At 57.2% G+C, this 21,942-nt stretch overlaps 6 protein-coding genes across 6 annotated transcripts; 4 read left to right on the top strand and 2 right to left on the bottom strand.

Annotated features, from left to right (window-relative positions):
* Positions 1 to 2,639: 2,639 nt before the first annotated feature.
* B0I36DRAFT_106239 (uncharacterized protein) lies at positions 2,640 to 3,404 on the bottom strand. Its single transcript, XM_046147802.1, has 2 exons — positions 3,030 to 3,404; positions 2,640 to 2,954 (listed from the first exon to the last, which is right to left on the bottom strand). Exons 1-2 carry the CDS (start codon positions 3,272 to 3,274, stop codon positions 2,735 to 2,737), a joined length of 465 nt encoding a protein of 154 aa, XP_046014047.1. The 5' UTR covers positions 3,275 to 3,404; the 3' UTR covers positions 2,640 to 2,734.
* On the top strand, positions 3,405 to 4,081 carry B0I36DRAFT_106228 (uncharacterized protein). Its single transcript, XM_046147801.1, has one exon. It carries the CDS (start codon positions 3,536 to 3,538, stop codon positions 3,995 to 3,997), a length of 462 nt encoding a protein of 153 aa, XP_046014046.1. The 5' UTR covers positions 3,405 to 3,535; the 3' UTR covers positions 3,998 to 4,081.
* Positions 4,082 to 7,229: 3,148 nt separating this feature from the next.
* B0I36DRAFT_106213 (cyclin-like protein) lies at positions 7,230 to 9,791 on the top strand. Its single transcript, XM_046147800.1, has 4 exons — positions 7,230 to 7,383; positions 7,633 to 8,799; positions 8,857 to 9,396; positions 9,462 to 9,791. The coding sequence occupies exons 1-4, from the start codon at positions 7,372 to 7,374 to the stop codon at positions 9,762 to 9,764; spliced, it is 2,022 nt and encodes a 673-aa protein (XP_046014045.1). The 5' UTR covers positions 7,230 to 7,371; the 3' UTR covers positions 9,765 to 9,791.
* Positions 9,792 to 10,861: 1,070 nt separating this feature from the next.
* Positions 10,862 to 11,882, bottom strand: B0I36DRAFT_361910 (Alpha/Beta hydrolase protein; the record flags this gene model as incomplete). Its single annotated transcript, XM_046158562.1, has 2 exons — positions 10,862 to 11,699; positions 11,773 to 11,882. 2 exons carry the CDS (start codon positions 11,880 to 11,882, stop codon positions 10,862 to 10,864), a joined length of 948 nt encoding a protein of 315 aa, XP_046014044.1.
* Positions 11,883 to 12,577: 695 nt separating this feature from the next.
* Positions 12,578 to 14,120, top strand: B0I36DRAFT_320983 (CWC16 protein). The gene has a single exon (XM_046153627.1). It carries the CDS (start codon positions 12,761 to 12,763, stop codon positions 13,679 to 13,681), a length of 921 nt encoding a protein of 306 aa, XP_046014043.1. The 5' UTR covers positions 12,578 to 12,760; the 3' UTR covers positions 13,682 to 14,120.
* A 938-nt stretch (positions 14,121 to 15,058) lies between these two features.
* B0I36DRAFT_320982 (uncharacterized protein) lies at positions 15,059 to 15,816 on the top strand. The gene has a single exon (XM_046153626.1). It carries the CDS (start codon positions 15,201 to 15,203, stop codon positions 15,771 to 15,773), a length of 573 nt encoding a protein of 190 aa, XP_046014042.1. The 5' UTR covers positions 15,059 to 15,200; the 3' UTR covers positions 15,774 to 15,816.
* The last annotated feature ends 6,126 nt before the right edge of the window (positions 15,817 to 21,942 follow it).

Genomic DNA, 21,942 nt, shown 5'->3' with positions numbered 1-21,942 from the left:
TGACGAATATCAAGCAACCCTCATTGACGAGGGGGGGAAGGAGCGCGCGTGGGCCACAGCACAGGTCCATGATGCTGCCATGATCGGCTGTAGGTGCGGCGCAACAAGAGCCGCAGACTGGACCTGCCTGCCCTCCTCCTCGACGTCCCTGGGCCATCTCCTCGTACATTCCTTGCATCGAGTCCGCCTCGGGAGGCTTGTGTTCAGTCGTTGCAAACTATCGATTCACAGTGGGCCGATGCGCCCGCGCCTATGCTATGCCTGCCCGCCCTCCGTTCGTTTCCAGGTCGGGCATGCCACGAGCGCCGGGCTTGTCACCCGCCAATCTCGCGCCTATCGGTGCTGCCCCGTGCCCCTACGTCCAGCATGGAAAACGGCGGCGGCGGCGATGAGTGATCGCCTTGCTCCTCGGTGCACTTGTCAGCCGTGGGGAAACACGAAGAGCGGCCGGCGAGATAGCCGTTAGTCGGCCTCGAGTACGGCCACGCAGAGAGCAGCAATGGCCCATGATCCTGGCCTCTGTGTCGCATTGCGACGTGAGCACACCATGTGCGATGGGCAGCGTGCTCACAAACCCACCTCCCACGGTGTGGTGAGTGTGTGTGTGTGTGCATGGTGTTAGTCTAACTCCTCTTCTGCACCGCCGTGGCCAGCCCTAGACCCGTTACGGAGCCAGCCTTGACGTGCGTCCTGCCTCGCCGATCTGCCAGAAAAGAGGCGCTCGCTTCTGCGACGCAATTGTGTCATCCTGTTTCCCTGCCGTCCACGCCGGTGGATAGTCACCCTGTAACCACTCAAGCTTGTCCTGGCAGTCAGGGCGACAAGTATTCAAGGGGTGCGAGGAAGAACCGGCGAGCCGTCGAGTCTTGCTGGCGACCGGCGCATTCTGGCCAGCGACATCTCCTTGATTGCGACAGTTGACGTCGCCCCTCGCCAAGTTTGCGCCAGTGGGGAGGGGCGACAGCAGCGGGAATAGACCAGCCAGCTCAGCCGGGCCGGGCCCCAGCCAGCCAGCTAGCCAGCCAGTGTGAAGTTGTGTCTGCTCTTGAGCTGGGCCGTATTACGTAGGTCATACTGGGCCGCACGCACGCACAAACAATGGTCAAACCACGGGGCTCGGCGCTCGCTGCCTGTCCGCAGTTACTTGCCCAATGCGCTGAGCACAACGTGATCCCTCACAGCATGGCCAGATTGCGACGACCCTTCCGGCCCTTGCCGCGCCCGCCCACTTGCCCATAAGAGAGATGGGCTGGCCCTCCAGGTCGGCAAGGTTCGACAGCACTACTACTGAATCACTGTCGCGCGGCACCTGGCCAGTAGAAGCGACACGGTCCAATCCGCCGTCCCCATCATATCAACGTCGACGTGCCGTTTGAAGTCAAGCCCAAGGGCGTTGAGCTGCTGGATGCGCCTGACCACAACCCTGAGGGGCAGGCCCAGCCAATAGGCACTCGAGCATGCTATGCGCCGAGTTCACGCGCGCAGGGATTCAGTCTCCGGGTTCGCGGCGGCGCCCGTTGCGCAAGGCCGCCTATCCTCCCACATACCTACAGCTCCCACATGACAAGACGCCGCTCAGCTCGCAATGTTCTTCATACCCACCCTTGAGATGGCCTGGCGAGATCCGAGCGCCTGCCTTGCTGCTACAGTTCAGGGCTGCACCACCAAGCCGGCCAGGCAAGCTTCGAGACAATGGCTTGATTAGACTTTGGCGGGGATGGACTGGCCAAGCAAGAGTACGCTGATCTGTACTGCCATGGACTGACTGGGGGGCGGGGGGCTACTTCTCAGCTGTGCTGGCTGTGCGTGTGGGGTCGCTTTCGATATGTCGGCGCCATCCATAGTCGTGGGCTGCGCGAGCGAGCGAGCGAGCGCCAACAAGGTCTCGCAAAAAAGGTTTTGGAGCCGTTTGGCGTGCGTCCCTGCTTGGACCAAAACATGCAAGGCCGGCTTTCGCGGCCAAACCTCGAGCGTCGACTTATCTCGACTTGTCCACAAGGCGTGTGTCGGTGTCAAGTGTGGGTGGATTCTTGGTTTCCCGACGTGGCTCCACGGCCACTCGCTGACCAATTGTGTCACTCCCGCCGCCTTTGCGGTGTAGCCCAGCCCTTGCACACAACCTCCTCTTCCCTCTCAGGACCTGCCTGGACCAGGGGTCGTCAGCCAGGGGTAGTTAGGTAGTCGGGCGGTGGAGGTCGCGGTGGCGGCCAGCAATGCCCGTCAAAGCTGGCCACGACTCATACTTCATTGACCGGCACCTTGTCTATTGTTTTCCAATGGTCCCAGCCCTTTGCGGCATGTCGTGTTGTTGTGTTTCATGGTCACGACCTGATTCGCGGAGACGTGGAGAGAAGGCTGTGCGGGTTAGTAACAATAACAACAACAAAAAAACAATCGCGAAACAGCACTTGGGCAGTCAAGGACACGCCCGACCATCCCGCCATTGGCAGATCGACTTGCGCACAAATCAATCACGACCCAAGCCGCCGAGGTAGGCTATCGTTCCTCGAAAGACGGCGCCGGCGGCGGATGCTGACGGTCTAATTGATATCCTCAACCACACCAGATCACACTTCTAGTGTAGTTCGCGACTTGGGTATATTCCCATGGACATGAGAAGGCCCTCCATGATGCTCAACACGTCAGAATCGTCTTTTCGAAAGTCCCATCCCGCCACCAGTCCGCCCGTCAGCCGCCCGCCATCGCCAAGCAAATCCATCGCAGCAACATGGACTCAAAAGTGGAGCAGATAAGTCTGAAAGACCCTTGGGTCTTGGAGATCCCGATTGCCTAGACCCGGCCTAGCAGGTATGCGCTGGCAAGTGGCTTTTCGTGCGCTTCCTGAACGTGAAACCCGGCGCTTTTTGGGTGCGTGGGCACTAGTCTGGTCGCAGTTGTGATACCATTGCATAGGTAAGCTGGAAATCGTCGACTGACAGCAGTGCTGGTCCCTCCTTTCAATAAGAAATGAAGCTGGTTAGAGCCATGTATCCTCGACCAGTATCACGTGGAAACCATTGGGATCTTACACAGCCATGGGAAGAGTGAGCGTCGCATTCCAGTCGCCTCTGTTCCTGGACCGAACGACGGCGCAAATAGTCTTCACAGACTCACTCGCATACGACTCGGGCCCTGCACGAAAGGACAAAGCCAAGTCAGTGCGTTGGTTGGCAAGATGCAGGTCGATCACCATCCCTGCCTCCCCAGGCACTGCTGCGGGACAGAGGAGTCCAGCCAGCGCGACAGACGTGCTGGCTGTTGTTCGTTCTCTCATCCCGCTCAACAACAACCAAGGGCGCGCGCACACGGACGCACTTGCGTGACTCCATCGAGACCCGGCTGCGCACAGAAGATAACGGGGACCTGCACGTGACGCCCGTCGTGTGGACAACCCGGCAGGTCAGGTATCGATGTCAACGACAACGACGACGACCGGGCCACCATCTAAGCAGAGTATCGTTGCATTGCGGACCCTTGCCTGCATTGCGTCGGCCGGTACTGTAAAGTCCTGTGTGTACCCTACTCACGCCACCGCATGGGTGCAGCGGGCATTGTCAAAGTCAGGGCGATCCTCTTTGTCTTTCTGCTCATCCGTCACTGGCTCAATCGCGTTCGAGAAACCCCGACTTGCAGCTTGCTCGCAGACTGTTGGGCGTCATTGGAGTGCATGCTCAACCCTGCTGCACACAGAAGGGCGATTTGCGGTGAGGCCTGTTGCGAGGAAGACGGCTGGCCCAGGATCTCTTTGATGTTCACGGCTCGGTTTTCTCGCCTGTTGTTTGCTCGCCTGCGCATGCATTGTCCACCAAGGCGTAAACGACGACATGATTGCCTGGCGCATTCGGGGAGGGGCGATTGCTGGAAGAGAAGGGGACCCCTCCTTGTCAGAGTCAGAGGTGACCCCATCTTTCGGCATATTTCGTGCTTTAGTGGTTTCTGGTGTAAATCGCCTCTCCACTCTGTCCCGGTCCTTTCTTGCGGCGGGCGACGGATCTGATACAACCGTCCGAGGCGTCCTGATGGTCATCTGCAGGGAACAAGCTGAACTTGTCGCAAGAAACGGTGAAGAAATTTCGTCTCGTAGGTCCCTCTCCCCCCTCTCTGCCTGACCAGACCTTTGGAAACTGCTGCCGACGGCCCCGTGACCTGCCTACGGGGATGCAGGCATGTGTGTGGCAGTTTGTCTGAGGCTGTCGCTGGCACATGGGCATCAAGGCCACGCGCCGTCGCAACCACTATGCAGGACCCTGGTATCGCGCGTCTTAATCACACGGCAGCCACTGGTGATGGTGATAGTAAGCGGGTTTTGTCGCAGGTCTGTGTCCAGCTACGAGGCACGATCGGCGAAAAGACCACGGCCATTCGCCGGACGAGACAACGCCATTTCCACACAATGCCTCTTCAGATAGGCCTAATCATCAGTATAACCCGATTTTGAAACAATGCAGATTTGCGATATGGCAGAAGCGGTGCGCTGGCTGAGCTGGGCTGGGCTACTTCTCTCGTCGCAAATGCGCGTTTGTGGGTTTGAAATGCAATGCGCATGCGCCTGAGCCTCGACTGGCCACCGCCATGGCATGCAATGGCCCGCCCGATCTCCCGTGGACACCGTATGCGCCCCCGGGAGCGCACACGGTGGACGAGGGGTCTGACGGCCACCCAGGCTGGAATCGCGGGGAATCGCGCCGCTCGCAAAGACCGGCTTGGGAGCAATGCCGCGCAGGTCAATTGACGCTGGGATCGGAAGATTGTCTCGTCTCATCAAGCGCCGCGACATTCATGGTTGGCAAGCCTGCAATCTTGTTGTGGCAGACGGCAATGCCCTATCGCGAGTGGTCGCCCCTGTCGCAACCACGCCGACACTTGCGATCCTCCTGTTGCCGCTGCCGCACCTGCGCGCGGGGTCTTTCGTCTGGCTTGAAACGGTCTCGAGAAAAGATCAACATCTATTGCACGAGCAAAGCAGCAGCAGCAGAGGGGCACTAGCAAGTCGAGCAAGCAACAATGCTGTGCTCAGTTCTGGCTTCTTCACTGCTTAGGGTTCTCCAATCCCTGACGCTTTTGCGCAAGAGCCAGGCTGAATTGTGTCGGGCCTCTTCTCATGGTCATTATTGGCCGACCGTCTTCGATAGAGTTGCCCCCGTGTCGGAGGCTAGGCCAAGGTCAAAGTCGCAGCTGCATTGGCAGCGGCTGGGCCGCCGCCATGGTAATTTGGCTGAGCTGGCGCGAGGAATCGAGCAGCAAGTGGTTTGTCGCCTCAATGCCGGAGCGATCGTGGCCACCAGCCAGGGTAGGGGACCATCTGATCACTTGCTGACGAAGGAGGCTGCCTTAATTCGCCCGACACTCACGCAGGCAGTCTTCAATGTCTAAAACGGGAGTTGGGGCGCTTGCGCGACTTGTTGTCTCAAAAGGAAATGGCTCGCCGGCCGGCTGACGCGGAAAGTTGGTCGACGCATCCTGGACCTTGATTGGCCTCGAGTGGCGCCTCTCAAGGGCGTCAGTTTCATCCCGGGAGCCGCCGAGATCCTGTCCAGAACAGTAGGTAATTGGGAGCACCAGAGGTTTTGCCGAGACCGCGCGCGAGTGAGATTTGCTTGCAAAGGGTTTCCTCGATTCTCTGTTTGCGAATGTTGCACAAAGGGCGTCCCAGGGATGGAGGCTGACGGGTTGTTGAGTGCGCGATCGCATCGCTTGCTGGGAGGTGTGCTCAGCTGCTCGCTAAGGAGTCGCGGGTGTTTGGTGCCGGTTTTGGTGCGGCCAAAGCACTATATCTCGGTCACATGACCTCGTGTCGCAGTCGCGCAGCCCACTTTGTCAAGACGCGTGAAAGTCAATGCGGCCTGTTTTCGCACATTGGATGACTGGAACTGAGATTTAAATGAGCAGAAACAATCTCCATACTGAGAGAAATCTACCTTGTACTTTCCAGTGTGATTGTGTCAAGGATCGGTCTCGCGGGTGCTGTGTTTGGCAGCAATGAGTGTCGTGGCGGTTGTTTCGGAACACGCGACAGGAAGGTGGAACGCAAGCGCATGACGTACCGTGCCAAATCGGGACGGAATGACTGGCATGAATGTGGTGGGCCAGGCCATTCTGCCTTTCAGCTGAGTCATCCGGACAGACCCGCGGGAGGGGCCCTACCCTGGAATCCCAGAGCTGTGGGCCCGGCCTCTGGTCAGTGTGAGATGGAGGTGCGTGAACTCCCGTTGCCCGGCACAGCGAATCCTCAGCAACGCAAAGCGAGCAGCTACAGCCAATCAACTGAGCCCTGGATCCCTGTTCCTGCAGCGCCGCGGGCTCTGCCAGCCAACGGGGCGTCGTGGGCCTTGCCTGTGGTGGAGAGCGGGCTCCAGGTGGGCCCCCGGCTGGTGCTTTGTTTTGGCTTGTTTGTTGATGCTGCGAATGGGGTTCCTGCTACGACGGCCAGGAATTCCAGTCAACAACAGGATCCATATGCTGGCATCAAAACAATCGCATGTCCTGGCACACCCTCGTAGAGCATCTTTGTTTTCTTGCATCGCCAGCACACGCATGCTCGACCACTTGTTCCGGCTTGTTGACACGACCAGAATACCTTCACACCAAGCGCCTGTCGACAACTCCTTGCTTGGACATCGGGGACTATTCGACAGTAGCTCCAATCTCGGTTGCAAGTCCTTTTATCCCAAAGACTACGTACTTACATACGGGATTGGAACGCTTTACAGCCATCATCAGTCTCCAGCCACAGCCACAGCCTCGGCGCAGGCCGACGACCCGACACACAGCGCTACCTCAGGTGCCTTGGAAGGGTACGTACCAGTATCCACACCCCTGAGCACTCCAGCCAAGGGAGACCAGGTACGTATCCACCCGGGCAACATCTAATTTCAGATGATCGAGCTTCCGGCGCAGCGACGCGCATCCAGCATTGGCCTCATTTCTGAGCACTGTTCACTCTCCTTTTGTCATTCCTTATGCGCCGTTGCACGTCCCGGACCGCATGCGCCGTCCTCCCCTGCCGGTCCATCTGTCGTTTCCTTCGCATCGTTCATGGCGTGCGTCGCACATGCAGCCTGAATACGTCAGGCAGTTGAGCTCTTTCTAACATCGCCCTTGTACGACCAGACGAGAAGGACCTCACTGGCGCGTCTCTTCACGACTTTCCCCACGCGACATTGTCACAGCAGTTGCGGCAGCTCGGTCCTTGGTCACTCTGTCCCGTCGCGGGACTCAATCCCCAGACAGCAACGCCCAGCTCGCCCAGCGCCTCCCTGATCCGCACAGCATTCTGTCCCAAGGCGGCAGCAGCTACACCCTCGCTCTCGAGAACTACCGGCTGCGGCCTCCCCGAACTGGGCCTTTCTTTCGCCTTGCAATTGAGCAGTCATGGACGCTAAGGTAAGTCGTACCCACCAAAAGGACCGTCCCGTCGAGCTTGTGCACGGCTGCGATGGCCGAGCCCATCGTGTCGTCCCAACTCAATCCACCGCCCAACATACTTGGACGCGCCCTGCCTTTCATTGCCTCTCCGTTGTCTTCCTTTCGCACACATCTAGCAATACATGCCACCTGTTATCCGTACTCTCGATTCCCTCTGCAAATCCAGAGAACAACGCCGCTGATCATTGCCGTTCACCTGTCCCGCAGCCTGCACGGCGCGTTCGCGCTGTCCCAAGCCTGGGTAACGAGAACCTTTCCATCGTGCCCAAGCAGACCATCCATCATCGCCACAAGTCGACTGGAAATCTCCTCAACATGCCTACCACCGGCAGTCTGCGCATGGCTGCGAAACGCACAGCCCTTGCAGACTTCAGCAACATCAATCGGCAAGCTCCGGCGGAGTCGGGTAAAGGCCTGATCAAGCAAAAGTCCGCAGCCACCTTCACAGTCCTCAAGGGCAAGGAAAACCAGAGTTCGCGCGACTCGAACAAGGACCAGCCTGCCAAGTCAGCTCACCGGCAACCTCAAAAGTACGCCTCGGCGGCCAACCTCAGGCACCACGCCCGTTTCAGTGGTGTCTCTTCCACGAGGACATCAGACCTGTCGCAAGTCGTGGCGAGGGAACTTCCCTCCGCGGCAGTCATCGAGGAGAAGCCTGAGGTGCCCAGCAATGTCGAGTTGGTGCCTCTAGACGAGTATGTGGCGGCAAGCCATTATGATGAACCAGCCTCTGTGTATCCGGAACTTGAGCAAGACTTCAGATTTCCTACATCAAACGCCGTACCTGCCGTCCATGAGCATCCAGACGTCAGCTACAACTCATACTTCTCCGGTTCGTCGTCAGACACAGCTCCCGAGAGCAACCCACTCGTTGACAACGCCGGTCCCGAAGATGACCAGGTGGAAGCACTCTACGTCGACGCCGTCGAGGAATTCCCTGCTGTGCCTGCGACTGAGGCCCACGGGAGTGCAGAAGTTCGTGTACACATCGCAGACTCGATTGCCACGACGTTGCACCACGCCATTGCGGTCGACGAAAAGCCGCACGCCAAGTTTGTCGACGCAGAGCCTCACCCTATCCTTTCGTATCCTGACGACGCCGTTGAAGTCTCTGATTACGACGACGAGGCCTACGGAGACGATCAGGGCTACATGACAGCCCACTCCTACCGTTCCCACGGCGATAATACCACAACAGCCTTCCCCGTCATGTTTCCTCCTAAGCTGGGCCGGAGAGGTCAGGCAGAGCTCGAGGCTGCCAAGCAGTACGTCGATGCTCACAGGACAAAGGAAGAAGAGGACGAAGAATGCTGGGATGTCAGCATGGTTGCCGAGTATGGTGATGACATCTTTGCGTACTGCAGAGAGCTTGAGGTATGTGCAACATTTCTGATTGCTTATCATGTATCCCGGACTAACGTCAGGATCTAGCTGCAAATGCTTCCCAATGCAAACTACATGGACACCCAGACCGAGATTCAGTGGTCGATGCGCTCTGTCTTGATGGACTGGGTCATCCAAGTCCATACTCGGTTCGGCCTTCTTCCAGAGACATTGTTCTTGACCGTCAATTATATCGACCGCTTCCTGACCGCCAAGATTGTGTCGCTCGGCAAGCTGCAGCTGGTCGGGGCCACTGCTCTCTTCCTTGCCGCCAAGTATGAGGAGATCAACTGCCCTTCTGTGCAGGAGATTGCCTACATGGTCGACCATGGCTACACTGTCGAGGAAATTCTCAAGGCCGAACGTTTCATGCTTAGCATGCTCAACTTCGAGATGGGCTGGCCTGGACCGATGAGCTTCCTGCGGCGCATCAGCAAGGCAGATGACTACGACCTCGAGTCTCGCACACTATCCAAGTACCTGCTAGAAGTTGCCATCATGGATGAGCGCTTCGTCGCGAGCCCTGCGAGTTATCTCGCTGCCGGCGCTCACTGCCTTTCCCGCTTGATTCTGGGCAAGGGTGAATGGGTGAGTCTTGTTCATCCTGATGCATTGCTGTTGCCATGTCCGTACCGTACTGACAAACTACCTAGACGAAATCCCACGTGTACTACTCGCAGTATACCTTTGCGCAACTCAAGCCTTTGATCTCCACAATCCTTGACTGCTGCCGTATCGCACGCAAGCATCACGTCGCCGTCTTCGAGAAGTATTCAGACAGACGGTACAAACGCGCGGCTACGTTCGTCGAGACTCAGCTGAACAAGGGGTTCACGCTACCGTTCCAGCAAAGCATTGGATATCGGACCTCCCAGGAATTTCCTGGACTCGATCTTCTTCAGGAATCGACGAGTCATAGCCACTCCCTGAAAATGTCCATTCCAGTTCAAGGGTAGAACTCTCGGGCTGTGACCCTTCGCCCTTGAGCGGTTGACTTCGCACCATCCTCATCACACAGCATATGGGTTTCCAGCCTTTCCCGGAACACAAACGACTTGCTTCTCGTGGGACTCGTTCTTGGCCATAGCCAAGCTACACCCCTTGCAGAGCACTAATATGGCAGTCTTTGCCCTCACGACGCTCACGAGATCACGAACACTACGAACAAATTCTCTACTTTTGCCGCTTGCGACACAACTCGCGTTCACATACCCGGTGGATTTCTCTTTTTCAGCTGGCGTTCTGGCATCCATTGCAACCAAAATAGACAGCAGACGAGCTGGCATAGCAAGTCTGAGGACTAAATACTCCCCTCACCAATCACCGACGATGAGCGACTTTTGTTCTTGGTATTTTCTTTTGTTTTGATAGAGCGCGAGGCTGGGACATATGGCGTTGTTCTCTGAGCGCGATGCTTTCTGTTTCCTGCTGGGAGCTGTCTTTGGATGAGAGAAGCAAATGATCGACCTTATTCTTTGCAGTGTAAATAATTTTGTGTCGGGTTTCTTGATACCGGAGGTGGTGTAGAGTCTTATTATTTACACTATTTGTAGGTCGGAGCACGCGGAGATATTCTAAGCGGCTTGTAATACGAGGTTATTCGAACCAACCCTATTTTGCGGCGTAGTGTCTCGTTGCTTGCAGATGATACCGCGATTCTCGCAACGGGATCGTGGAATGAACGACTGTCACTTCGCCCTGTTCAGACGGCAAATAGTTCTAGCTGTCGGAAGATTTGCGACGATGGCCAAATCTGTGGGTGTCATCAAAGCGGTAGGCAGAATCAGGATATCTTGATGAAAGCAATCAACGTGTGAACAACTTGTGCAGCTAGTTGCCGCTTTTCCAAGCGACGCCTGTTTTGCATGGTCTGTGTAAACCTTGACAAGCTCACACGCCATTCTTCAGAGACCTTTTGCCAAGAGTGCTACGACCCTTTCCTGCTTTACCTGTCCGCTGAACAGTTCGTTTCACGAGTAGACCTTGTTTTTGTTTTTCCTTTTTGTTTTTTTGTCCGGATTTTCTTTTTTTTTTTCGTCATGTTGTTCGCGCCTCAAGCCAACCTGTCGAGCGCGAGCGCGACCAACCTGGCGACTTCGTCGCCCTGGAGCCAGATATCGTCATGCTTGCCCCGCATGTCCTTGACCAGGGTGTAATCCAGCCCCGTGTCTCCCTCGACCGCGGCAGCCATGGTTTGCACTTCCTCCTCGGAGATAAGCTCGTCTTCGGGGGACGAGGCGAGGATCACGACTGGCTTCTTCGTCGTCTTGGCTGTTTCCCTGTTACTATCCTCGCCAGTGGTGCTATCGGTTTTGTTGTCACCGGGCAGATGCCATATGTCCGAGTATCTGGCGCCGGGCTTGTTGTTGTTGTGCTGGGGAAACCGGGCCGGGGATGCGGCGTCCCAGGCTATCCTGTCGGGGCCGAAGACGGCGCGGATGAAGCCGTAGGTGCCGCCTGTGCGGTCCCATAGCGCGCTGAGGTCGTAGATCCCGCAGAGGCCGATGGCTGCTTCTGGCTGGACGAATTTCTTGGTAGTGGTGGTGGTGGTGGTCAAGTCCGCGATGGCCTGGAACGTCAGTGTCGCGCCCGCAGAGTGGCCGAGCAGGATGTACCGGCTGCCAAAGCCGTACTGGGCCTGGAGGTAGCTGATGGCGGCGACGACGTCGTTGGCGTGGTCTGGGTGGAGGGCGTCGCGGATCTGGGACGCGGGAGTGGTGTTTGGGTCCTGGGGGTGGTCTGGGTGGGCGGAGAGGCGGTAGTCGATGGAGGCGAATGCTGCTATGCGGCCTCTTGCGGGTGATGTGCTGCTGGAGAGAAGCTTGTCTATGGAGGGGACGAAGGTCTTGTGGAGGATTGCCGGGTCTCGCCAGGCCCCGCCATGGATATAGCTATAATTTCAAGATGTCAATCATCTGGCTGGGGAGAAGTGGCTGTGAGAGGGATCAACGGGGCAAGACTTACATGACCCAGTACTTTGACTTGTCGTCAAGGTCTAGCGGCCAGACGCCAACCTGCTGAAGGTCCTTGTCCGGGGCGTAGTGGTGAACTTTGTAAGCGAGTGAGGATGCCATGGCTGCTGAAACTGGGGCAGAAGTGATCAAAGTGAGTCGTGCTCTTGAAGAACAAGAGGGTTTGTGAGAAGTTGTCACGACGATGATGCTGCAAGTGAGTGAGTGAGGTGGTTGTTGTATCAACAGCCAGAGTTCGGGACTTCGGATGACGCTCTCGGATCTACAGGTGGGGCCCGTCGCCGGTTTGGGGACGGCTTCATGGGGGGAGACCCAGTTGAAGATGGCTGCTAACATTTTGAGATCAACACGACGCATGAAATGAAAGCTCCTTGACGGTATCTTGATTCTCAGAGCCGCGTCTATATAATGTCACATTTGCTGGCCCCATACCCCAGGCGTGTTGTGTTGACGTGCTCATCTTGAGCTTCCGCGTTTTCAACTTCCAAGCACCAGGCTGGGCCCCGCATTAGGTCGGAGACGTTGCATGCTCTCGCATCCAGGCAGGGCGTGCCTCTATGATAATTCCGTTCATTCAATATAGCCATTCACACGGACGGAGGATCAAGAGTTAATTGAGAATGTTCCCCCCGAGGCTACATTATACGCGCTTGCAAGGTGAACAAGACTTGTTTGTACTCGATGCTTCCGGGCTATTCACGAGTCGTCTGGCGCATGAGTATTAGTCAGCGTCAGCCTTTAAGTCTTCCATGCCAGGCGAGGCTGTGGACCCACCCGGCCTCCAACTAATCGAGCAGTGTTTGATCACAAGGCTGCCACAACAACTTTGACGATCATCCAAAACACTTGCAACCCACAAACCGACGGACGGACGGACAGAGGGACCGCATCCTCCCAAGCACGACCAAGACCCCGACCTTGACACAACACCGCATCCCACCAAAACCCCCTTCGCGACAACAAACAAAACCTAGCCCGCCATGTCGGAGCGAAAAGTCCTCACAAAGTACTACCCCCCCGACTTCGACCCGAGCGCGCTCGGCCGGGTGCGCGCGCCCAAGAAGGCCGGGCCCAAAGTCCAGACGGTGCGGCTCATGGCGCCCTTCAGCATGAAGTGCACGACGTGCGGCGAGTACATCTACAAGGGGCGCAAGTTCAACGCGCGCAAGGAGACGCCCGAGGGCGACAAGTACCTGGGCATCCAGATCTTCCGGTTCTACATCCGCTGCACGCGGTGCAGCGCCGAGATTACGTTCCGGACGGACCCCAAGAACCAGGACTACCAGTGCGAGCGGGGCGCCAAGCGCAACACGGAGCCCTGGCGCGTCGTGACCGAGGACGAGACGGACGAGCAGCGCCTCGACCGGCTCGAGGCCGAGGAGAAGGAGCAGGAAGGGGAGGAGGAGAGGAACGCCATGGCCGACCTCGAGGCCAAGACGGTCGACGCCAAGCGCGAGATGGCCGTCGCCGACGCGCTCGACGAGATCCGCACCCGGAACGCCAGGCTCGAGAGGGCGGACCGGGACGGCGCCGAGGTCACGGTTGCGGCGCCCGTGGACGATGAGGCGGCGCGGCAGGAGCGGGAGGATGCCGAGGCTGCGAGGCGCGCGTTTGAGTTTGCTCGCAGGGCTGAGGCCATGGAGGTGGAGATTATCGATGACGATGGCCGCAGCTTCGCGGCCGCGCCAGCTGCTGGGCCTTCGAGGTCGGCATCAGCATCGAAGCCGGCGGCGGATTCGGGAACGAGCAGCACAGTGGATAACGCTTCTACGTCAACATCGTCAGCGCCAGCTTCCACGACATCCACAGACATGCCCCCTCCAACATTCAAGAGGGTGGTCAAGAAGAAGAAAGACCACTCTGCCTTGCTGGGCATCAAAAAGAAACCGTCCTTGGTATAAAGGGTTACGCGGTCTCTGGGCTCAATGCGGTATACTGGTTCTGTAGCATAGCGTTTAGTTTCACACGATATGAAATGGCGGCGTCAGCCGCATCAGTCCATTCAGGACATTCCTTCAACTCATCTTCCACATGTAAAGGGCTTCGACCATGCAATTGTGATGGATTTGGAGTAATGCCTAGTGCGCGGATGATGCTGGATCGCCCACCTTTGGCGACTCTCGTAGACAGGGACATGTTGACAGAGGTAGGTCAGCTTTCAACACATGCTGCGCAATAGCACACCAACTAGAGAATGTGGAGCTCTAGCCGCTTGCTCGGGGTTGTACAGCCAAGCCTGGGTGGCCATCCAATAACCATGAACATGGACCTGGCCCATTCCCTGTACATCAACTGTCCATGCCGATCTCGGAAAATAGTTGGTATGGTGGTTGAACGGAAATCTCAGCAAGCTATGTACTGAGTCATCCTTGCCAACTGGAATTCTCCTGCCCCAGGACTGCACCAGATGGGCATGCAGGTTTATGTTTACCCATAGCCCGTCGGCAGTTTCCGTTCACCGGAGGATATGGCTTGCATGGTAGGCTGACATCCAGGTCAGGTCTGGCCAGGGTCCAGAGGGACTGCTGGAGGTGTGGGGGGTGAGAAAAACAACCCCCCCCTGTAAGCGCGCTAGCGGCGCTCGACATGGATCTCTGCCTCCACGGCCGGCTCCGTGACTAAACCGCCAACGACGTCATAGATGCGGGAACGCATTCCAGCCCAGCCAAACCCCCATGATTGCCCAATTTTGATGTCGAGGATGGGGATTTCGAGTTCTGTATGTGGCGACGGGGAGCCGGAGCGTCCTGCGAGGTTGGCCGTAGGCCCGTCCCCCAGAATCCCACCACTGCTGCCGATCAGACCCTTGTTTTGGGACGCGAAGCTTGCTGCAAGTTGGATGGAGCGGAGTCGAGCGGACACGACGGATGGCAGCACCAGCCCTCACACGACTGGCACATCAAGGCAGAACTGCCGATCACAATCTGGCGAACTGCATCTTGGTTTCAGTGGGGTTTGCGTTGTTGCTAGACGAAACTGTGGACAGAATAAACCGGGCAGGCGCTGTACAACATGGATCTACAACTGTCCAGTCTATTCTGTCCACAGCCCTGCCGGAGCGGGGTTTTTCGTCGCGGATGGGACGCGCGGGCATGGAAATGCCAGCTTCCGCACTGGTTGTGGCCAGAAGAGGTAAATGAGCGGCAGGATTGGCGCTCCGAATCTGGATTCTCATGAGCGGAGTCGCTTTTCCCCATCCCGGCCAGATTGTGCATGTTTTGCACACCACGGCAGAGGACGAGACCAGGCAGTGATCGTCTTTCTTATCGTTGCTGGGGAGCTGGATCACGCCGGGGATGGTCGTGAGGAGTGGGAAAAAGTAGGGGTCCGGGCCCACAGGGCGAAAACGAGGATCGTCACATGGCATTGGCGTTGCTCGCTTCCCCTCTTCTGGGATGCTCTTTCCTGGTCTGAATCTGAATGCCCACATCGTCGGCACCGAGGTCAACTGATCTCAGGGTCTTCCTCCTTTCCTCTCGACCACGCTTACTTGCTTACCCACTCGCATCAATCCTGCCCTGCTCTGCAAGCTCTCCACTTCCAAGACCGAGCTCAACAGACCCGTTCCGCTGCCACTGTCCTCGACACCATGAACGAATGTGCAAAACGACGAGGAGCGATTCATTGGTCACTGGTGGCGTCTTGCCTGCACTAATCCCTCTTCATGTGGGTTTGTCTCAAGTGCCACACACTCACGTCCCGACTGGCCATTCAGGCATGTTGCTCCGAGACATGACAAACTATCAAGACATATCACAGGCCAGGGACGCACAATGCGTCAATGGCTCGCAGGTGCCGGTGGCTCCGACCGCTCGTGGTGGAGGCATGCGATGTGTCTCTCTGGTTGTCGAGAGCCCGTACTTTGTATTCAGAACAGACGAAAAGCCAATTACGCCATCACACGTGTTTGCGATTAGCATCTTGAGAGTCAACAACGCCACGGCTAAGACGGGAAGACACCTGAAACGGCCATTGTATATTATGTTTTCGTAGTAAGAGGCCAGGGGCTCTACCTTGGTCTGCCAGGTCTGGGCTGCCATGCACCTCGCTGCACGAACGGAGTCTATCTGACAAGCCCGACGGCTGGTCTTGAGCATGTGGCCAGGCCAGGCGAGGTTAGGGTCCATCTCCACCTCTCCCACAAAGCCGCGACTCACGATAAATTCGCAGGCATACAAGCCGACGGCATGCTACCACAAGAGACCCTGGGAAACTCTAAAACCAAGAAACCTGATTCTCCATCCAGGCGCACGACGGTTGACTGAACCACAACCCAGGAACCCCCTGGTCGTCAAGGGCGAATGCCCCAGTCAATCCCCCCCAAGCGCTCCACTTTCTGCCTCAAGCCATGGGGAATCAAAGACGAGGTGAGCGGCTGTGGGCTAGGCAGGGCTGGGCCGGGCACTAAATGATAAGTGCCCAAGCCAAGCCAAAGGACTCAGGCTACTTGCTGCGCCGCCGCTGGAGCAACACCAAGACATCCATCCCATTTCCCCCCCTCCCCCCTCCGCCTCGTGCCTTGTTTTCGTGGCAAACTCTAAAACTCTCAACGACCACGGTCGGCATTCTGGAAACAGCCGGGACCACCTGGGGGTTCCGTGTGAATTCAGGCATCTCTCGTGTCAGAGCCCCATGCCAGCGTTGTGTTGCCCGAGCTCTGGTCCCCTTGTAGACGTGCCCAGTGCTATTGCCTTCAATGCGGTTAAATCGTCCTTGGCCCCTGCGTACCGCAGTAAGCTCGGGTCATGATTCGCGCACACCAATCAGTCTTGGAAGCCTGCCTGCACATGATCATTCCCTAGTCTGGGCAGCTCTAGACTTGCCGTGATGATCTGGCCGTTAACGTTCCGAAGCAGGAGAGCTGGCTTCTTTCCCACCATACATTTTCAAGATCACATAACCGCCGAGAGCAAGGCGTCAGATGCAAGGCTGTAGCATACCAGGCACGAGAAGGCATGTTTCACACATACTTTCTCTCAAGCAGTGGAACTGAGCTGTGTATCACACATTTACAAATCGCACCAGTATTTCAGTATTTCACAGTATCGTGGTTTACCCATCCGTGGAGAAGAATTAGTGGCAGCGAAATGGTTCGTATTTTCGCTATCCAAAAAAAGAAGAGTGTATCATGAAAGGGCTTGGCCAACCACGGCCAAATCCCGCGCCAAAGCGCTTCTGTGTAAAAGTTTCCAAAAGATACCGGTATAATTTCGTATGCTTTTTTGCCGGAACGCCGTTGCTTTCCCATGGAAGTCAGGAGAGTCGCTCAAGTAATGGAGATGATGGTTTGTAGTACAGCAGTGCCTGTCGGGGTGACCCGTCGGCCAGGCACTTATGAGTTGGGTTGTGGGCGGACCCATTTGTGGGAGGGGATGGGACCCCTACATTTGGGCCGCGACTTTAGTCGTGATACTCGTGCACTCCGCTCAGGCTTGATGGGGATGTCGAAGATGAACCGCCGTTGGGCATGCTGGGAGTGCCGCCGGGGCTCATGTGTCCGGTGCGGCGGTGCGAGGACCGCGAGGCCGCCTCCATCTGTCTCTTGGTGTGCTGGTGCATGAAGCGAGCGTAGCTCGAGATGTCTGTGGGGGGCGAGACGGAGACGGGGATGAAAGACTCGCGGGAAGGCATGATGATGATGATGATTGATGGTGATTGAGTGGTGTTTGATGATGTGTTTTGGTTGATGTGAATGTGGTGTTCTGACGCCTTTTGAGGTTCGCTTGGCTGGTGGCGGTGGTGTATGGATGGACAGCTGGAAGACTGGGCTGTTGCTTTGATGATGTTTGGTTGAGTTGATGATGAGAATAGAACGACGGAAACGAAGAGGCGATTGTGCTGGCTTATATGCAAGTGGTGGCCAGGCGGTTGGTGTGGGAGGACCCCTAAAAAGGCGGCCTTGCCAGCCGGCCTCTTGGCGAGTGGCACTGGAGCGTGTCATGGATGGGCGTGCCTTTGTGCGGGCACAGGCATGCATGGGGTGACTTCACAGTCACGACGCCTCCGGCCCTGGGCGGCTATTGCGTCTGTGTGTGCATGTTGCCGTACCCGTTGCGCGAGGGATCAGCAGCTGCAGCAACGGGCAGCCCATGTCGGCAATGGCGTAGGATCGGCAGTCGCGGGTGGGGCCTCCATGTCATCCTGCGTGCGTCACTCGCTGCACCCCCCGGCCACGCCCACCCCCGCACAGGTGCGCCCCCCGTCCGCTTTTGGAAGGACCCTGCAGATCGCTGGGCTCCGCTGAAGTCATCCGCCCACCAGGCTCCCATTGGTGGCAACCTACGTACGTTATTCCCAGTCCAGTGCCTCGAGCGGTTGTGCTCGCCTTGGTGCGACGCAAGTGCGGCAAGATATGGTGTGGCGTCAGTCCCCAGGAGCAGAGCCAAAGATGACAAGGATCATAAATACCTTAATTGCAGGCAGCTCAATGTCTCTCTTTGACATTAACGCCGCGGTGACAGGGCTGGGGACACCTCCGGACAACGGAGCCAGGCCAGGCCAGGCGAGCCAAGTGTCCACCAGACAATATGCCCATGCTAGCGGGCTTGTTTCAGGGGTCTGGCAATGGGTGCACACTCTGCACCCGCATGCTCAAGTATTCCCAGTCGAGCTGATGACCTTAGCTAGCTTATGCAAAGGTGCTGCGGTAATTCATCTGCTGCTTGCTGCCTGAGCGACCACCTATGAACCGTCGAGGACCTTCTTGCTAATGATCCATCTGCGCGTCCTAGCGGGACCGGACTCAACCAGCACGCAAATCAGACGCGTTTCGCATGCTGCTCCAGTGGCCAGAGGCGAACATTATGAAAAATATGCGGGTGTGTCAGAGTGGTCGCGATGCTTGTGAGGAGGTGCGGAGCCTTAGTCACCCGCCAGCTGAGGTCACCGATGTCCTCCCGTTGGCCCGATCACCGCTACTGATGGGCGTTGCGGCCATCGTCCACTTTTAAGACGGGCAGTGGTGCCCGCTGTGGCGTGCCGGGTGGGTAGGCGAGATTAATACAATTCATCATCGCAATAGACTGCAAAAGATGCGAAACTACGGGAAAGTGGTTGGACTTGCCAGCAGAACGCCCGTCTCTGTGCAATGGGATTCTGCGCCGACCAGGGCGGAGCAGCTGCTCCTCCGTCTACCTGGCGCACCTGCCAAGACCATGCTGTGATCGTCTCCGTAGATGCTGTGTACGGCTGTTGCTTAACAACTTCCGATTTGCAGGCAGGCAGGCAGACAGGGTGGGCAACCCGAGCTGCAAAGCGGGCATTTGTGGCATCCCTGTGTGGCTGCTATGAATGCTTCTGCCTTTTTGCAGTCGCGATGTCATGTCTGCCGACGGGAGCGGAGTATGCCGCCGTTTGTATGTAGTTGACGCGACTCCGGAAGGCGTTCCGTAGCAAAGTCAGGGTAGCGGGGGATTAGTGAGCTGGACGAGCGGACCTTCGCAGGGCGAGCGAGCTATCCTCTCGCTACGGTTGCAAGGAGAGCCTGTAATTGGCGCGGTGGTCTCGATCAAGGGGGCAGCAAGGATATTGAAGACTACTGTCGGCCATATGCCGCCAAGCCAGTGCAGTGTGTTGTTGTTTGGATGGGCTCTCATGTGTTGCGATTTGTGTGGTTTGGCTGTGTGTGCTGTGGTCCAGTGAAGTGGTGCGTGTGGTACCTTTTGGAGAAGGAGATGATGCAATGGGCCAGGCTGGGAGGGGTGCGTGCGCAAGGGTCCTGGGCTCACCCCCTGCTTGGGCAGGTGGCGCCTGTGGCCTAAGCTTTAGCGCGTGAGGTCATTCTGGGTCCCCCCCTGTCCACCCCCTTGCGACCCCAACCTCCACTAGCCCGCATCCCTCTGTTTGGCTCAACATGGCGCCAGATCATCAACTACAACAACAGCACCACCCATCACCAACATGGCAAGACGCAGCACAAACGAGCGAGATCGGCACGCCAGGACATCAAAGCAGCAACATGCTCCCGGCCAAAAGCTTGAGATCATCCCGGCGCGGCCAGCTCTGGGCAAGTGCTGGAACACAAGATCTGTATCCGTCCGTGGCACGGCGAGCAAAAGAGACAGAGTATCCGGGCGTGATTCTGGACTGGAATGTTCGTGGGCATCTTTGGGCGACTGGCATGTGATGTCAGTCAGCAACACAAGCAGACGATGTCCTGTCACAACCCGCAGTGCGTCCACAGCTGCACACAAACTAAGGTTATTTCGCACGGACGGCAGACAGCCCGTCCGGGGTCAACTCCGTCATTGGGTGTGCCTGCAGCGCTCTGGGACGCGCACGACTCCGACAAGAGCTTGCTCTCGATGCTGCGTGGTGCATGCTGGCTGCTGACTACGGAGTATGTACCATAGTATGGGAGCGCACAAGGTGGCCAGCCCTGGCCATCCCGTCATCTTGCTGCCTCGTGGCTGCGTCTACGTCAAAACGCATGGGCACGCTCGAGGCCCAGAGGCGGCTCTGCTCGTCATGCTCCACCACACCCACACACCTTTGCAGTACTGTGCCCTTTTGCCTCCACACACCCTGTCCACACACCAAGCCCAGGCACACAGCCGGCCAATCCTGACGTCTGTCGACACCCCGACCAGCAGCCTGCTCCGTGCTGGGAATTACTCCCTGCCCAAGATAGGGGTTGGTGGCCGGAGACCCCAGCTGTCACCGCGGAGGGCAGCACCCGGATCTTCACTCCTGTTTGCCACTGACGACAGACGCCCTTTTCTCCGCCCCGGACAACCTCGACGCCGACTCTCAAGCCGAACAATAAGGTTGAGGCAAATGCGCTCGCCGGGCGACACTCATCTCTGATGATAAACCTGTAGTATGTCATCGTTGCCGCCCGCGGCAAACGTAGAACCAGGCTTGCGTGACGCGGACGTCGTCCTGTGGACTGTTCTTGGAAGTGTCTAGCCATAGTCTATTGGCTTGACAGGGAAGCGTTCAAAAGACGTGTGTGCACCGGATGATTCTCCGCTGGCCCGCGACTCCCCTGACGACATCTGCTTTCCATTGACACAGGGGTCGATGGAGGCTTGCAGCTCAACTGTTACCAAGTGGGCTTGGCAGTGTCATCGGCCAGATATGCACGCCCATCATCGACATCGACAGGTGGGTAAGAAATCAGCCTTGTGTCGTTCGGCTTCAGCAACACAGCAACACGAGTTTGAATGGCCATGACAATGCTTTGATCGTGGGTGGCTCGAGCTCACGGTCCGGTCCATGAGGACGTCAGCTGTCCAAGGATGTTCATCCCGCCTCGTCCCAGTGTGGTCTAGCACATCTTACTCGATTGTCTTCTCCAACGAGACGGCCACGTACTCTCTGGCCTGTGCAGGAGATGGTCGTGTGCCTGCAGTGGTAGCTGCACTCGCACGTGTTGGCTGGCGCGGCGCATGCCGTCCGAGAAGCGTTATGACGCGAGGCTGGACATTCGTCATTTGGAGTCGTGTAAGGCTGCCATCTTACATCCACGTCATGGCTAGACACTGCGACTGTGATGGTGGTGCTATGCGCGGAAAGTTTCTCCACGACTCGGCGTGCTACTTGGAAGCTCAGATACTCGGCTGGTTGAGATCTCGTTTGATCTTCGTATCTAGGAGGACGGGCTCTGCAAGGGCCGGACCGACAAGCCGAAGCACTTCTAAAGGAACAAGTGCATGACCGGCTGGAGGACGTTTGTGCGTAGCGCGTCCTCGACAAGACATTGAGGTCGAGCCTACCTGACGAACCCGGCTCCATCCCGTGTACCACTGATCGCTACGCAATCCAACATCACTCAGGTCTTTCGACGGCGACTGTCATTTGCTATCACATCGAACAGAAGCTGCCCCCATGCATCTACAGCGGCCCTGCTATCCACACACCGAGCGCAGAAGACCCCATCGAGATTATGAGGCATATGCTACCGCTGCGCCTGGCGTCACGACAACTCCAACGGGACATCTCCGGCCACGCGAGCCCACCTTTAGTTGTTGCCTGTGTTTCGAATCCACAAAACACCATATCCGCGGTCGAGATCTTGTTGCCCCTGCGTCACCGATCCATAAATACTCGAAATTTTCCGAGGTTCACCGCTCCATCAAACCATCGCGATATGCGATGGTGATGTTGCTGGCCACACATATCCGCACGGAGGTGTGCAAAAGCTCCAGTGACCACATTGAGC

The sequence above is a fragment of the Microdochium trichocladiopsis genome (assembly GCF_020744255.1).
Source record: "Microdochium trichocladiopsis strain MPI-CAGE-CH-0230 chromosome Unknown B0I36scaffold_4, whole genome shotgun sequence".
NCBI classification, from domain to species: Eukaryota; Fungi; Ascomycota; class Sordariomycetes; order Xylariales; family Microdochiaceae; genus Microdochium; species Microdochium trichocladiopsis.
The sequence above is the reverse complement of the archived record's forward strand: the minus strand, read 5'-3'. Positions and strand labels throughout refer to the sequence as shown.